Genomic DNA, 17,703 nt, shown 5'->3' with positions numbered 1-17,703 from the left:
CAGACGTTTTCGTGAGAAAACCGATATTCTGGATGTCCCGTGTGGCTCAGTTGGTAGAGCATGGTGTTTGCAACGCCAGGGTTGTGGGTTCGATTCCCATGGGGGACCAGTACGGGGGAAAAAAATGTATGAAATGTATGCATTCACTACTGTAAGTCGCTCTGGATAAGAGCGTCTGCTAAATTACTAAAATGTGAATGTATATTACCCTCTGTTCCCCCCATGTCTGTGTGTGGAATTGTTTGTTACGTGTGGTTCGTTTCCGGCTGGTTTGCGCCAGGTATGTGTTTGACACGTGTGTTTTGTTTATTGGACCGTTTGTGTACTTTGGGCGCTATCGCTGTTTTCCTTGGGCATGAATAAAGTGCGCCTGTTATCACCCATCTCTGCTCTCCTGCACCTGACTTACCCTCAACCAGTTGCGCACATCGTGACACACACAGTCAGTAATGCTACTGACACATAACATAGGCATTACTCAACTTTTACTGTACCATTGACCGGTGAAAAAACGTAGTCCTTTGCCTTTTTTAATCAACTGTTTTTAACCAGCTCATGGTGATACACCTCACTGCTATAGATGTGCCTCTGTTGCCTCCCTGTTGTGTAGTCTGTCTCTGCATCTTCTCTGCAGACAATCTGTCTCTGTCTGTCTGTCTGTATGTGTTAATTGTTATTACATATAGAGCCAACATATTAAGGGACTGGCAATACATCTGTATCTCTCAGTTTTTTTTGCCTACCTCCACTGCACTCACCTTTGAGCTGTCTATTCATGGATGCCAATGGATGCCAGGCTTCCGCCCAAAATGGACAAATTCATTTTTTATTTTTTATTCAATCATTTCTCATTCGTCTCTCTGTGTTTCATAATTTTCCTTCAATTCACAATAGGCTGAATGTATCTCACAGGGGAAAGCATCCGAGCGAGTGAAACAGCACCCCTCTCTCTACATGTAGGCCATCAATCTGATGCTGTCTGGTCATAAAGAGTTTGACATTGTTGCCCGCCTGTAGCATTAAAGGCAAGGGAAGCCTGCTAGCATCTGGCCTCCCTTGACAAAAAAAAAGTATAAAAAATGAGCCTATCAGCGTTGAGCTAAACTGAGCGAGCTCAACTGTGAATGGTCCTGGCGAACCAATGAAAGTGTCAAGGGAAGCCAGCTTGGACGTGGCGTCACTCCTATCAAATCCCATTGAGAGTTTACATCATTAACAGAAAAAAATGTAATTGTTGCGTCTCGTTGTTTTGTTGTCCTCCGGTGGCCACCTAGCCAGCTTGCTAAAATTGGCTAATTCCGAAATTAGCCATGGATGGAGATAGGGATTTGGACTTGTGGTTTTACTTAATTCTCCATACTGGCCAATGATTATAACGGAGATTCTGATCCAACAATTAATTCATACATTGTTGTGCCCCTGGGCTGAGAGGATGGAAGTTCAACATGTAGCTAGATGTAGAAGGCTAATGTTAACTAGCTAACGTTGCCCATGAATGGAAGTTAGCCTAGTGAGCAAGTATTTTATTCAGGTAGCCTAGGACAACAAAAAATAAAAGCGTATACTGCAGGGGTCATCAACTAGATTCAGCCACGGGCTGATTTCCTCTTGAGCAGGTGTAGACTGCAAATTGACCGCAAGAGCCCAAACAGATATAATATTTTACTAAAACATAATAATTTCAAACCTTGCTTTTATTTGTATATGATCACGTGTCTCTCTATTATCCATGAAAATACATTTTAGTTATTCAGTAGACGCTCTTATCCAGAGCGACTTACAGGAGCAATTAGGGTTAAGTGCTTTGCTCAAGGGCACAGACAGATTTTTCACCTAGTCGGCTTGGGGATTTGAACCAGCAACCTTTCAGTTACTGACCCAGTGGTTTCCCAAATTGAAATGTATTGGAGCTGATTTCCTGGTGTTTTTTACAGTATATTATGTTCAACAATGAAAATTCTACAGAAAACTTGGGAGGCCAAATGGGGTCCGACCCAATGCTAGATGGGTGTACCTAAAAAACTGTCCAGTGAGTGTATGTGGTCTGTATGTTCCTAGCGTGTGCTAGGCCCAGCAATATCCTAATTGTGAAGGAATAAACACATTTATTCGATAAAGACAAATATTCCTAATGCTGAAAATATAAGTGCCTGGCTGTCATAAATGTCCCCCCTATCCTAAGGGTTCATTACTATTACATATATAATATATAGCCAAAATATAAATAAACCGTCAGGTTAACACTATTTGAAAGGTCCAGAGTAAACCATTTATAAGGCATTTACAAACCGTTTGTTCAACATTCATTACTCATTACTCCCACATTTGTAAACGTTAGTAAGCAAGTTATTCACACATGTACATATATTTCCTTAAACATCCTATGTTGTGTGCTTGTTCTTTTACCAGGTACAGCAGGATTGTCCACCAATGGCATGCCAATTTTGTGAGAAATTACACTGGTCTTTCAAAACTTTTATAAAGTATTTATAAAGTGAAATAGCACTCACTTTAGATTAGGGACTGCAAAAATACTTTACTAATGATTAGTAAATGGTTTATGAATGTGGGCGTGATGATTAATAAATGGTGAACACACACTTCATAAATGACTTATTACGGACCCTTAAAATAAAGCGCTACCATCCTAGTCGTGAACGAATAAACACATATATTAGACAAAAAATAAAATCACTGAATAAATGCCTTATAGATGGCCATTTGCTTATAACAGCCTAACTACATATTTCAAATTTGTGCATTTCAAGTGTTCCCACTGCCCACTTTAGATAAGTGTTTAAGTATTAGGCTACATATAATTCAATAGAAGAAAACAGAGAGAGACAAGAGGGGAGAGACAACCTGTTCGTTAATGTTTTGGCTGTAGCCAATGGCTACATTAAGGAACTGCCAGTTTCTCTCTGTCCCTCTCTCTTTCTCTCTCTTCTTCTATTGAATTCAATATAAAACATTCTGTTTGTCAAATAACGATGCCGGACTAGTTCATATGGATGCGAATGGATGTCCAGCGTTGTGCTTTGTTTGACTGCGCTGCACACATATACGTATTGTTCTACCCAAAAGTGACAGGCCGTTCATTGAATGAAGTAAGTGGGAGATAGGCAGGACTTTCCAGCCCTCACTGCAGTGGCCATGTAATATAATCTGACACCAGAGTCACTTGTTACTACAGCTCATAGACTAACTCACCAGGCTGAAGAGACTGCGATTCTTCAGCGAATATACATGGATAAAACAATTCAATTACACAGACACTCCCTGATTTGACCTTTACTGAATACAAGATGACTAGCAAAAAGCACTGTATAAATAAATGTCTAGCAGATGGCTATTGCCTTACCTAAGTATTATAACAGCCAATCTTGACTTGTTAGGCTATATTGCAAGTAGCCTAGAGTCTAAATGTTCCCCGAATACCTATTCCCTAATTAGTCTATCAAGCCTATTGTAGGTATGAAACATATTTCATACAATATACAGCCAAAATATTAGGCCTAACTGGCAGTTCTATGTCAGTGTTGTGAGTGTGTCCTTATCTGTTTTCTTCCTATCTCGACTGCGCCATTGCAGTTGATCTATAATTTCTCACAAACTCAGCACGGACAAGCAGAACCAGAACTTTTAGAAAATAATCTGGTTAATTTCACACATTTAGCAGCATCGGCCTTTTCGGTCTCAAACTTTTTCGGCACCACCGTTACGTTTTTCTGTTTTGACTGAGTGACTGACAGAGTCAGAATGGGTCTCACTCTCTTTGATGATGCGCGTTTGACTTTGGATGTGAATCTGCACCACCTCAGCTCAGCCAATCAAAAAAAAGGTCCATCTTGGCAGTGGGGCCAGCCGTTGCCCACTGTTCAGACAAATGCTTAATATAGAAGATTATGACAACAGAGAAATAGCACAAAATTCATTACAAAAAACAGGCTAATGGGCCTGTCAATTTTGACCAGCCCACCTTAATAAAAGATAGTCTGGCCAGGCTGTCATTTGCCAGAATTGCCAGATGGCCAATCCGCCATCGTTGTTACAGTCATGCTTTGGAATTTGTTCAGAAGAGAAGGGATTTAAATGGATTGTTTTCTAAATGATGCCATATTAATATAATAATGGATATTTGTTCAAAAGAGTTGAGAGAAAGATTCATACATTTTTTTTTAGTTCAGAAGTTAAGCTAAGGCTCTGAGGCATGACCAACAAGCCTTATAGAAGACTCTGACAGATAGTCCACCTCATTTTTCACAATTATTTACATTTTGAATCTTGATTTCATTCCAAGAGAAATACCATTCCATTAAAATCCAACTAATGCATATTGTATTTTTATAAGAAGATAAACACACATGAAGAGAATCAATGTAGATGGAAACAGCTTTGTTGCTTTCCGTCTGGAGCCTGGGAATGCACTAATCATAAAATAAACATCTTCAGAACGGTCTGTCCAGGACCTCATTTTTTTGGCTCAGTGACCAAGAATGGATGGAACTGGTGTTAGGGACATTTTTGTCTTGATAGCAGACGATCAGACCTCACCCAAGCTCTGTTCCCCAGTCTCCAGACTGATCTCTCCCATGGTCCTCCATCTGTCTCTACCTATCCTCTGCCATGCACTCTATATTGAACCCTACCTTCTAAGTCCCGGTGTCCTTATGTTGTTTTACATGTGTTACAAAAACTGTCCCAATAGTCCCTTGTGTTGCCCTTTTCCCATTAGGGATAACTTGGCAGAGCAAACTACCGGTATTCTTATCAGTACTCTTTAGTCATCCTCTATTTTAACTGGCCACTTCAGCGACAGGGACACGGCTCCCAACCTCTGGGTGCAGAAGCGGTTCTTATCTCTTTGGTGATAAGGGAGAACACTGCCATTATGGCCTTACATGGCCCTCCATCCTGCACTAGTCACACTCCAAACAATAGACGGACTGATACAGACACAGGCTGGGGGAGATGGAGTGATGGGGTCTAGACAGAGGGAGAAAGGGAGAGTGAGAAAGAGAGACGATAAGCAAGGTATAATTTATTTGAGATTGTCATTTCATCACACAGCCCTGTGAGACTGCTTCACGTCGTGATGGTTGCTGCTGCTGTCTATTTTACAGTCTCACCACATCATAATAGCACAAAATGTTCAATGTATATTATTTGAAAGAATGTGTTTTGTTTTCTATTAATTCTTCATGCGAAATGCATCAAGCTGACCCAGGCCTAAAAGGACTGCATCAGGACCCAGTGCAGTGGTTTTGACAGTCCCATATGACTACATTTACCAAAATGCAAAGCGAAGTGGAGGTATGGGTCAGACGAGTTTGAAGTGGACGGAGTACAGTGCTTAACATGTCTCTCGAGGAGGCTAAAAAGAGATTTTGTCTCGGAAAAGTTTAATATTTTCAGAAGGAGTCGGGTAATTGGTTAAGGGAGGAGGATTGGAGGGAAAGAGAGAGGAGGTTGAAAGACTGAGGGAGGCAGAGGATGGGTGTGAATCTGTTGAAGCCAGTAATAACAAGGGAGAGGGTATCTCGTGGAAGATTGGTGTCAAGTTTAAACAGAGTGAGCCGGATGACAGTTCAAGTTCTGGAAGTGAAATGGAAAGGGTAGAAGGTGTTGTGAGGAGCTTGGCGCCCGAGCCTTGCATTGATGGACATGGTCATGATAAAGATAAGTTAGGTCCAGTGCGAGTGATATTTTTGAAGAGGGTGGAACTAGAACTTTTGGCTGATGCATGGGTGGTTTCAGGTTGGGTGGAAAAGATGGTGGGTGCTGTTGAGTCGGTGAAGGTAACTGAAAGTGGACTTGTGATGTTTGTTTGTGATCAGAGGGAGCAGGCGCTCCGTTCAACGCAACTTGGGGAGAGATCTGTATCTTGCTTTGTGTTTAGGTACAAGGCACCATTGACAGGAGGGATTTCTGGGGTAGCGTTAAGTGTGGAGGTGAAGCAATTTAAGATGAAGATTCGTGGTGTTTGTGACGCCCGGCATCTGGTGCGACGCAGATCCGGTAGGGAGCGTGGTGAAACAGAGGTGAAACAGTCTGTTCTTTTCTTTACCTGACAAAGTAATGTCACGATATATGAGTTATTCTATTAGAGCTTTTGTGCCGAATATACTGCGGTTTTATAGGTGTTACGTTCACTGGCGTTGTCGCAGCAGTGTGTAGGAGGGAGATTCCACGATGTCGAAAGTGTGCAGGAGGACATGGGATAGAGGAATGTGTAGTTTTGGTGGGAAAAGTTGTGTGTGTCAACTGTAGCGTTACCCATGTTGCTGGGGATCGGAAGTGTCCGGTGCGAGAGAGGCAGGTTGAGGTGGCCAGGGTTAGAGTAGTGCAGAAGATGTTGTATGCTGAGGCAGTGAATTAAGTAGAGAGTTGATTAAAGGGGAGGGATTCTGAGAGGATCCCTGTCAATAGTAGATCTGTGCCAGAACAGAGGGATAGGCCAAGGAGTTATATATGTTTCAGTAAGGTGGGTTTCTTAGCGTTCATAGCAATGGTTATCAACTGTACTGCAGAGATGGAACATAAGTGACAGAAAATAGATGTGGTGGCAGCTGCAGAGACTTCAGAAGTTTTCACAGGGTGTGTTGAGTGATGTCCTCTAAGGTCATTGCCCTAGGGTAGGATCAGATGGGGTTAAAGTAGTGGAATAATGTGGTGGGTTTTAAAGAGTGTAGGGTAGTTGTTAGGGTAATAAAAAAATTACATTTATTTTAATTTTCCCACTTCGCCTATCCCATTTTGTATCACAAACAGTGGTGTAAAGTACTTTAAAGTACAACTTAAGTCGTTTTTTGGGGGGGTGCTTTACTATTTATATTTTTGACTACTTTTACATTTACTTCACTACATTCCTAAAGAAAGTAATGTACTTTTTACTCCATACATTTTCCCTGACACCCAAAAGTACTCAATACATTTTGAATGCTTAGCAGAACGGGAAAATTGTCTATCTGTAAATAAATAAAAAAAATGAAAATGTGGCCTTCTGCTTTGCTTAATATAAGGAATTTGAAATTATTTATAATTGTTATTTTACTTTGATACTTAAGTATATTTTAGCAATTACATTTGCTTTTGATACTTAAGTATATTAAAAACCAAATACTTTTAGACTTTTACTCAAGTAGTATCCTACTGGGTCACTTTCACTTGAGTCATTTTCTATTAAGGCATCTTTACTTTTACTCAAGTATGACAATTGGATACTGTTTCCTCCACTGATCACCAAGTGTAATGGATTTATACTATAGTTCAGTTGGGGGCGGTAATGCAACATATTGGATGCTAACCCCCGTTAAACTCCACTGAAGAAGAAGCAGAAGCGGCGGTATTTTTTTTATGCCACACGGCTGTCAAGGCAACGGAACTCGTGGAGTTAGCTAGCAGGGCAATGAAAATAGATTGAATAATGTTGCAAAATTATGGAATTTCTTATATTTGAGCCATAATTTGCTTGCTAGAGCAAATAGCTTCTAGCGTTTGCCACGGGCGGAGCGAACTTTAGCCACTCGTTGCAGCTGAAGTTAGCTAGCTAGCTAACATAACACGTTTGTCACAAACAAAAGGGGAAACCAGTGTCATTGAGTTTGTTGTCATTTTGTAAAACTAATATATATTCTATGCAGTAACTCGTTAGCTATGGCAAGTAAAAAGCTCAGAAGAACAGGCGTGTCACTCGAAGTATGCGAACGACTCAAGCGCCACCAAATCGAAACTTGCCAGGTAAGAGGTTGGCCTCGGGCTCATTTCTGGAGGGGGTTGCTGCTAACGTTGTGGATTCCAAGTTTATATCAACTTGAAATGTTACCATGATGTAATATTCTCACATCAAAGAATAGATGGAGTAGAAACGAGATGCCTTTCGCAACTGTGACTACTATGCTCCTTGTCACCAGGACCTGCTGTCCCTCACACCTCTAGAGGTGATGCGCCTAGCGGGGCAGAGTTACCGGCAGGTGCTGATGCTGCTTCAGTCAGTCAGCCAGGCCTGTGCCCCTTCAATGACCACGGTAAGTCAACAACATCACCAGTGTCACTGTCATACTTCACTGTTCTGTCTTATGAAATTGTTGTTGTTCTTCAGGCGTTGGAGGTGTGGAAGCAGAGGGCTGACCTGTGTTTCTCCACATCACTACCCGCCCTGGATAGACTGCTTCAGGGAGGGCTACCACGGGGGACACTCACAGAGGTTGTACACCTTCCTTACTGAGTACAGAGATGGTGATGGAGAGAGAGAAAATGTATCACAAACTTCCTTTCCCTCTTTCAGGTGACTGGCCCCTCAGGTTGTGGGAAGAGCCAGGTGTGTATGATGCTCAGTGTGCTGGCCACTCTGCCAAAGTACATGGGTGGCCTCGACAGCGGAGTCATCTACATAGATACAGAGTCGGCTTTCTCAGCAGAGAGGTGATTGGGACTTACTTTCATCACCCTCATTTTCTCTTCTCCCCTCCTGCATATTTATTATCTTGTCATATCTTTTATAATCTTCTATTATGTAATGTCTTATAAATGCATTGTGTGGCCTAAAATGTTTTGTTCTTGGAACTTCCAGGTTAGTGGAGATTGCTCAGAGCAGGTTTCCAGACTACTTCTGTGAGAAGGAGCGTGTGTTGGAGATGGCTGGACGTGTCCACCTTTTTCGGGAGCTCACGTGTCAGGATGTCCTGGACAGGTACAGGCCGCCATGTTGCTTTCAGTCTCTCTGAAATGTGTCATTCAATCGTCTCCTCTCACTTACCTCAAGCATGTTCTGGCCCCATGAAGCATTTTGGGTGATGGCAAACTGTGTGAAAGGTACTATTTCTCATACTGATATTGGTAGTTTTGTTTTGGTTCCTTCCAGACTGGAGAGGCTTGAGGAGGACATCATCTCCTCCAAGGCTGGGTTGGTAATTCTTGACTCGGTGGCCTCAGTGGTGAGGAAGGAGTATGACACAACACTGCCTGGGAACCTCACTCACCGCAGCAACCTGCTGGGCCAGGAGGCTGCCACCCTCAAATACCTGGCTCAGGCCTTTCACATCCCTGTGAGTGTGTGCAGGGGTTAAATTGGGCCGGATCTGAGACACGGCACCTATGATCCAAATGACAGCCAGGCGGAGCTGAGACCTGGTACCTGCTTTGGTTATTTTAATTGTTCACCACATTTCATTTTCCACAGCCCAAAACACAAGTAAGCCATGCCAAAATTAGACAACCCCGTAGTAGAATAGTTATTCAATTGTTCAGCCTGTCACATTCTATGCGAGAAAGTAATATTAATCTCGAGGCACATTCAAATTGTGAGTGCTGCACAGGGGAAGAAATATGCATGCCCAGTCATTGTACAACATTCTTAATGCAGTCGGGGTAAAAAAACAACAACTTTGAAAGCAGTTTTGATGGCCACTATTAAAAGAGGCGCATCACTGATTTCTCAAGTGTTACTAGGCTACACTTCTGAAATCCACTAAATGAGTAGGCTAAAATGCACCATTTTAGCACCATTTTCGTATTTTAGCAGCGGCATGGCTTACCCGCGTTAGCATTGGCCATTGGGTTGAATGCATAGGGAAGACCGGTGCTAAATGTAACAAGGGTCAGGTGTAACCGGTAGGCCAAATTTATATTCACACTACATGATCCTTGGCTGAGTGCCAGTGGAATGTTTTTTTTTGGGGGGGGGACATTCAAGTCATCAATATGTTGCTAACTAGCAACAAGAGAGACTAATGTTTGGATTTTGTGATCTAGCTAATGATTAGACCAATGGGGTAAATGCAGATTGGAAACCCTCAGCCTATTTATTCATTTATAGACACTATGCTGCATCAGATGGGCTACATCAGGTGATCATGATTATTGCTAAGTAACACACCTGACTGATAATATGGGCCAATATGTTATTGGGCTCATTTCTGGAGGGGGTTATTATATTGTAGATATCAGCGTCATTTTATTTTCCTTCATTTTGCATTATAATTATCCTTTTAAAAAGTAATCCCCATCACATCATTAGTCCCTTAATACCACTTCTGACTGCCTAATAAATTGCAGAACCGCCATTCAGCCACTAGATGTCAGCGTTATCACAAAGTAATCCAAGACAAAGGAACCTGCCCTCTGTGGGATTTGGAAGGAAAGGGTGAAAGGCAATAGTGCATTGCACTCTGTAGGAAATGTTTTCCTGAAATCTAAAATGGAATAAAATATCTAATCCATACCATATTTCACAAGGAATAATAAATGTGCCCTATTTGACCCCAGTGCATCCATGTTCGCGTCAGTAACACAGTTCAACACTAGAGGGCAGGAAAGCACTGAAGGTGTATCACCTCACCTACTAGGTCCCTACTACAACTGCTGGCCTAGCCAGGCTATTAGCACTGGGGATTAAAATCAGTTTCTAGTCTACTAACCCAACTTTCCCCTGAACTTTCCACTAGATACAAATCTTAAGTCACCACCTCAGTCCCTGGCAGGTGTTACTCAAGCTTTCCTCCTCAGTTCCCTGGGAGTGTGTCTGAGTTCTTACATCCATCTCCCCGCTAGCGTTTCTCACAGCTGCGGCCCAGGGGCTCTAAGAGTCTGGCGCTTGTCTGTGTATAGTAGTGATGGACAGCTTATTTACTGGTAGCTATTTTTATATGTCTGCAAAGGATGCGGTGGCCACGTCAGAATGTCATGACTGTATGTACACGTTAACATACCTTGACGTTACATAGCAACAAGATCATCCTGACAGTTACTGAACACTGTAAGCGTTTGCTTAATACTATATTATATAAGGCATGAGGGGGTGTTGTATATGGCCAATATACCACAGCTAATGGCTGTTCTTACGCACGACGCAATGCGGAGTGCCAGGATATAGCCCTTAACCCTGGTAGATTGGCCATATACCACAAACCCATTTACATTACATTTAAGTCATTTAGCAGACGCTCTTATCCAGAGCGACTTACAAATTGGTGCATTCACCTTATGATATCCAGTGGAACAACCACTTTACAATAATGCATCTAAATCTTTTGGGGGGGGTTAGAAGGGTTACTTTATCCTATCCCAGGTATTCCTTAAAGAGGTGGGGTTTCAGGTGTCTCCGGAAGGTGGTGATTGACTCCGCTGTCCTGGCGTTGTGAGGGAGCTTGTTCCACCATTGGGGAACCCCCGAGGTGCTTTATTGCTATTATAAAGTGGTTACCAACATAATTAGAACAGTAAAAATAAATGTTTTGTCATACCTGTGGCTATCAGCCAATACCACAGCTTTCTGCCAATCAGCATTCAGGGCTCGAACCACCCAGTTTATAATATACTATACTCTACGCCAGGGGTATTCAAATCTTACCCCACGAGCGAGGTCCGAAGAATAAATTGCACCCAGCTGGTGTCATAGGTCTAAATCAGCCCCTGATTAGAGAGGAATAATGAACAAAATAAATAGTAATAAACACAGTGGAACTAGCTTTGAGGTCTGTGTGTTGAATTTGAGGGCGCTAAGTCTATCCTATGCTATACTAAACATCTAAGCTCATTCATTACCTATTTGCCAGCTAACTTGTCTTCTTTATTTTGTATGTGTGCCTTTGTGTGATCATTAGGCTTCGGTGTAAGTCATATGCTATTTTCCACACCCGTGTTTTGGCGTACAAGCATGTTGTGGTTCATGTGAGGGCTGTCTGGACTTGACAGAGCGTTTTGCCTTCACCTCCTCCATATTATTAACTGAAATGTGCCCTGACAAGAAACCACAGTGAGGATAGCCTACCTTGCTAGTAGCCCACTGAGTATTTTATAAGGGCTATCATGATTAAACAAGTAAAGACTTTTGTTATTAGCACCCAGGGCCAAACCAACCAGGTTGTTAAATTTACTAGTTCTTGTTTTAATGTATGACACAGTGCCAAATTTTGCGAGACTGGATGACTGTGGTAGATTGGAGGCCTTTGCTTCCATTCCGCTCCTAGGTTGTGTGGAATTGTTGATTTGGTGTGAGTTTACTGGATGTACAGGTGTAAGATCTTGATTTGATCACCCTGTTGCAGGAGAACTTTTGTGAAATTCAGGACATGTAATACTTGTAGTGTATTTGTGGTTTAAAATGTATTTGAAATGTCAGACATATTTTCCGTTACGAAAAATTTATCAACCCCTACACAATTGTCCATTAATTATAATTCACAGTTCCTGGTGCTTCAGGTTATTTTCCAGTTGTACCAAACTGGATCAAATTAAGATCCTACATCTGTTGCCTAGCCAAGGTTTCATAGTTTAACTGTGTTGTTTCTCTGGATTTCTCCTAGTTAGAACAACACATGGGAGCTCATTGCCTGCCCAAACATGAGTTTATTATTGTAGCCTTATTGTTGACATATGGACTTTGACTCATGTCAGCCGCAGTTGGCTCACAAGGCACAGTGTAGCTCTGTCAAGCTGGAGGCTTAAAGGACAATTATAGCTCATGTGACGGTAGGCCTAGGGCCTCTCTCTTTTTATGAGTCTGTTGTATTGGCAACAGTTTTATCATGTTGGTATTTCATCAAGGCCAATTTGATTCATCAAGTGCTACTTTGAGCCACCACCACTGATTATTCGAGGGAATTTACTCAAAATTCTGCTGTGTCAGACTTGGACCGGATGATATTTAGAATACTTTTATCTCCGGCTTGGTTGGGTTTGGATACATATTGACCACCCATATCGTTTAATGTTGTTGACCTCCAACCTACTATTGACCATCAGTCATCTGAGGACAAGTAAAACACATTTTAAGAAATAACTTACCTGAACTTCTCCGAAGATTATTTTGGTATATTTTGTGTTCATAGTCTAAGGTATATTGCTTTGAGATATTGCCTAAAAACCTTGAAATGAACATTTAGCATGGCAAACCAGCACTCTGTGGAAGGTGCTAAAGTCATATTCTCTTCATGCTTCTCTATTTTCTCCCTCCTAGGTGGTCTTGACCAACCAGATCACGACGCATGTGGGCAATCGAGGAGAGAGAGGCGCTGCGTCATTCAGGGGAGGTAAACAAACACAAACGAAATAGCCTCCATGTTAACTGATCACATCTGAATGTAACTGCAATACTAACCATCCAATGAAACATTGGATTCAACACATACTAATGTAGTGATGCACCGAGGATGTTTGTAGCAGGTCGCCTTGCGTGAGACTCTTTGAAACACATGGAGCTTCTCTGATGGGTCACAGAGATTTGTTTGATCTCACTGTTTACCATCACCTTGGTAACAGAGCTATTCTATGACCTGTATCCTGTATTGTTATAATGTCCCCCTCTTCATCACTCCCTTAGCATTGCCTGTTTGTGGATATGTATCTGTGTCTCGGCGGTGTAGTCGGACCAGTGAATGTTGGGGCAACATTATGCTGAAGCTAGTCTTTGAGTAAAGGGATACGGGTTCTTTCTCTTACGTTATCTAATAGATACATGGCATTGACCTGTAACTGTACTCTCTCTTTTACCAACTACACTCTCTCATTAAATACAGTGATTCCCCCTCGAGGAAGGACTGCCTCTTTCTCTCTTTTACCTACTACACTCTTTCATTAAATACAGTGATTCCCCCTCGAGGAAGGACTGCCTCGTTCTCATTTCTCTCTTTCAATTTTTGCTCTCTCTTTCTCTCACTCTCATTCTCTCTCTCTCTCTCTCTCTCCATATGTCCTTGGATGGAGTGGTGAGGCGGGGGAGAGTTCAACAGTAGGGTGTATCTGATTCACCCCTCTCTCTGCTAATGTAATCAGATTCACATCTCCTCTCCCCGGGTCTGACTCTTCTTTAGGCCCGCCATCCCTCCCTTTCTCCCGTACCTTTTTTCTCCCCCTTTTGTCTCGTGCAAGCAGGTTTCTACCTATGATGTTTTCAACCAGAGATCCCTGCGTCTCGGGTTTCCAGTCAAATGTCAGCCTCCGTCGCCTTTGGGTTTCTCCCATCGATGGTCTCCTGGGATTTGGCTGGGGTGGCGAGCGTGATGCGCATGATGGAAGGTCTGAAAAGGCCCTTTGTCTAGTCTGAGGAGAGGGAAAGGGGGAGTCTGGTTTCTACCTGGTCTAGAATCAGTAACTGTGACTCAGGTGGGCCTGAAGTGGGCTTCAAGTAGCCTCTGGTACTGCGGAGGCCTGATGAGTGTGTAGAGAAACTACTAGATAGAGATGGGTTGGTTGCTGGACTGACCTATACACATGCTCTAGCCCAGCTATCAGTACAGAGAGAATGTAGTATTGAATTCGTATGTCTGATTATTGCTATCATCCTTTGCTTGTCTTCAGTGTTATGTGCCAGAAGCTGAATGGGTAGCGTTTCATTATTGGAAACCCCCCTCCTTTTTTTTTCATGTCGGAAAGATTTATTTCTGTAGATATTTGTAATAATAGAGATGAAAAGAGTTCAGTCTCTGAGGGACATTGGATGCCTATGAGGTCTGTCCTAGCTCTCTGTGTTTAATCTAGTGAAACTGCAGTTGTCCAACTGAAGCTCTCTCTGACCTCATTTTGATTAAAACTCAACTCAATAGCCAGCCCAGTGCCAACAGTAGTTGGTGCCAGCATTTGAGACAGGCGATGCCCAAGGCAAGGCATAGAAAATCCCCCAAACCCTTAGCTGGCTGAGCTAGCTGTTCGCAATTGCAAGTGTAAAGCATAAAGTAATGGATGAGGGTTGGTGTTCCTAGTGTAATGGGGAAGAGGTCATCATGACAAGCGTTTATTTTATCATAACATAAACTTCATGATGAAAAGTAAACGTAGTGTTGAAGCTAATCTCTCACTTCCACGTGAATTTTACTTCTGGGTAACCAAGATTATATTGAAGCTTATGAATCATCTAATTATGGGTAGGGACTAAAGAGGAATCAACCACCTAAGGGAATATTTGTGTGAGAAGTGAGCTCATTACTTAACACTGCTAAGTAATGATACGGTCACTCTGTGCATGGAGGGACTAGTTGCTGTGTGAATGCTCTTGTGAAGTGTTCCGTATGTGTATGAGTGTGCACACCTACCTCTGTGCGGGGTGTTTGTGTGTAAATAAAAATAGCCTTTAATAGAGGCTAAACTGGGCCATCCGGTGTGGTTTAACCCCGTGCTCCCTCTAGGCTTAGATGGGAGTGAGGGGGCCACAGGCCAGTCACTGTGGGAGAGCAGGGACCAGCGGACAGACAGTTGGCCTCTGTTTGCCAGGCCCAGCAGACTGACTGACTGACAGACAGCAGGGCCCAGAGGACAGCAGACCTGGGTTCAAAATACTATTTGAAATAATTTCAAATACTTGAGCTGTGTTTGACTGAGCTTGCCTGGTGCAATGTAACTAATAGAATATTCCCAAAAGTGCAAACCCAACCCAGTTGGCACTCCAGGCAGGCTAAAGCAGACATAGTATTTGAACCCAGGTCAGCAATGAACAGACAGACAGCTTCTTTGTCAACCGCAGGGCCCAAACAGACAGACAGACTCTCTTAATCAACAGCAGGGCCCAGCGGACAGACATACAGACAGCCTCTCTTTGTCAACAGCAGGGCTCCTTCATTGACTGTGTGTGACTGAGGCTGCAGTGATCCAAGCCCCTCAGCTCCTCCACTGCCTCTGATAGGAGAGCCACTGTGTGCAGCCAGCCAGCAACACACTGAGACACTTTTCCATGCCCTCACTTTATCTACATGATTGGGTTTTCCTCCTCCCCAACCGGTCGCCCTAATCGACCGCCCGTCCTACCCTCGAGGCTTGGTCACACACAGCCACACTGCACAGAGCTCTCCAGCCACTAGACCAATAAGGTTTACTAAGGGACCGAGGGTAAAGGAAAACAGAAGGCAGAGGGGGAGAGAGGGTTGTAGAACGAGAGAGATAAACAGATTGTGAGAAACAACTAGAGAAAAGTTGAATGGGATGCTGAGCGAGAGAGTTGTTGAGAGGGGGAAAAGGGGAGGTTGAAATCTGTACTGGACATGTTTATTTGAGCCACTTCCTCCTCTGCACAGCGGGGCAGCCTTTCCAGAGAGCTCTCACTCTATCAGAGATGGCTATCCATCCATATGATATCCATTCTCTCTATTAGCATAGAGAGTGAAATGCAGTATGGTTTTCTGTCATACACGAGCTGGACAAGGCCTTTTAGCTATATACTAGTAACACATGTCCTTGAATGTTTAAAACACTTTTATTGCACTTGGACTTATGGTGGCACTCGAGGAGCCATCCAGCGAGCACAAGTCGTGACATAGACAGTGTGTTGAAACACTGGACAGGATTTTGGACTCTACACTATCTGCTTTCCGTTCCTGGCCAATTGTGGGAAAATGTGTGGGCTGCTGGCTTTGTAGGATCAGGGGAGGTTTAGGATGGGGGTTAAGGGTATAGAATGAAGGAGTGTGTGTGTTATGGTTTGGGTGTTTGTGTTAGAGGCCTGTCTAACAGGCAGAGGGGGAGCTAAGCAGGGGAAAGAGGCTGATAGTGAGTACGCCCGCCCCCCCCCATCATCCTTCTCCAGGGAGCTGTACAGCAGATGTCTACAGCGCACATGGAGTTTGTTTAGTCTGCCTCTCAGTCCCTCCGGCCTTCTCTTTCCTTCTCTTTTCGTCTCTTTTGCCTCAGCTCCCAAACTCGTGAGCCAGTTGTACACTGACTATGTTAGTGAAAGAGCCCTAATGGTTAGCTAGATGCACTAAGGCCCAATGCTTTCAGTTATATTCCACTTTGGTTTGACTCTGAAACCGCTGGTCTTCTAGTACTGTGTGTTTTGTCCCGTAGTTTATTCAGTCCTATTTCAACTTAATTGCCTTGAACCAGTGTTCCCTGTTTGTAGTACTACTCTAGTCTACTGTATGTCTCCTACCTAGTATATTGTGATATTAAAATGAATCGTTTCTCTCTGCTGCTGCTCTTCCCGGCCGGGGGAACTTCCGTCACATGGTCGTGCAGCTATTTTATTTTCTCTGCCTTGCACACGTTTCCACAGGAAATGTTTTGAGGAAGTGAGAGTTGCTGATAGGACACTTGTGCGAGCAGAATCCCTGCTTACTCCATGGAAAAAACATCAAGGAAGAGAATGAAAAGGACACGGCAACATACACACACATGGGTACGCACACACAGGCACGTTAACGCACACACACTCACACGCTTGCGGACATACACACACATGCACGCTTGCGAACACATACACACACTCACAGACACACACACCGCCACCCGCCAGCTCATCCTTCAGCAGACAGAATTAGCATCCCAGGCCCAGCCAAGGTTTATTGGTGTCATGGGAGCAAAGGGAACCATGGTCACACAAAAGCAAGCGATAATAACAGTGTGTCAGGCGGCTAGGGCTGTCTTCTGGTTAATGGTCATTACATAGCCTGCAGGGTCAAACACACACACAGTGGAAATAGGGAATAATTATGAATCACGGGGATGAATCAATGACGATACTTAAATTACCTACTGTATAGTGTGATATGTTTTTCAGGCTTCAAGGCAGTTTGTTTTGAATTGGCAGTTTCCAAATTGATTGCAATTTGCCAAGTTTCTGTACAGTCAGTGAGTCGTTCCAACTCAAAAAGCACAAGAAAGAGGATTTCAACACCCACCATCTCAGATTGTTCTGAAATCGTTTCTGTTGTTAGAAACAAATAAGATTAGTGTTCCTGAAACATTATTTTGTTGAAATATAATTTGATCTCAGAA

General features: G+C 43.1%; 1 protein-coding gene across 6 annotated transcripts in view; it reads left to right on the top strand.

Annotated features, from left to right (window-relative positions):
• The first annotated feature begins 5,667 nt into the window (after positions 1–5,667).
• The window catches only part of rad51b (RAD51 paralog B), a 53,273-nt gene continuing 41,237 nt past the window's right edge, over positions 5,668–17,703 (top strand). For 2 of the 6 annotated variants that reach the window (XM_029733270.1, XM_029733269.1), the window contains exons 1-7: positions 5,668–6,041; positions 7,914–8,027; positions 8,102–8,206; positions 8,288–8,424; positions 8,573–8,692; positions 8,864–9,047; positions 12,959–13,031. In XM_029733270.1, coding sequence (XP_029589130.1) covers positions 5,772–6,041; positions 7,914–8,027; positions 8,102–8,206; positions 8,288–8,424; positions 8,573–8,692; positions 8,864–9,047; positions 12,959–13,031 — 1,003 coding nt within the window. In that variant the 5' untranslated portion in view covers positions 5,668–5,771. Of the gene's footprint in view, positions 6,042–7,166; positions 7,741–7,913; positions 8,028–8,101; positions 8,207–8,287; positions 8,425–8,572; positions 8,693–8,863; positions 9,048–12,958; positions 13,032–16,981; positions 17,079–17,703 lie in introns of those variants that run through there. The other 4 variants (XM_029733274.1, XM_029733272.1, XM_029733273.1 and 1 more) reach the window with 3 other exon arrangements.

The sequence above is a fragment of the Salmo trutta genome, chromosome 35 (assembly GCF_901001165.1).
Source record: "Salmo trutta chromosome 35, fSalTru1.1, whole genome shotgun sequence".
Taxonomy (NCBI): Eukaryota; Metazoa; Chordata; class Actinopteri; order Salmoniformes; family Salmonidae; genus Salmo; species Salmo trutta.
The sequence above is the reverse complement of the archived record's forward strand: the minus strand, read 5'-3'. Positions and strand labels throughout refer to the sequence as shown.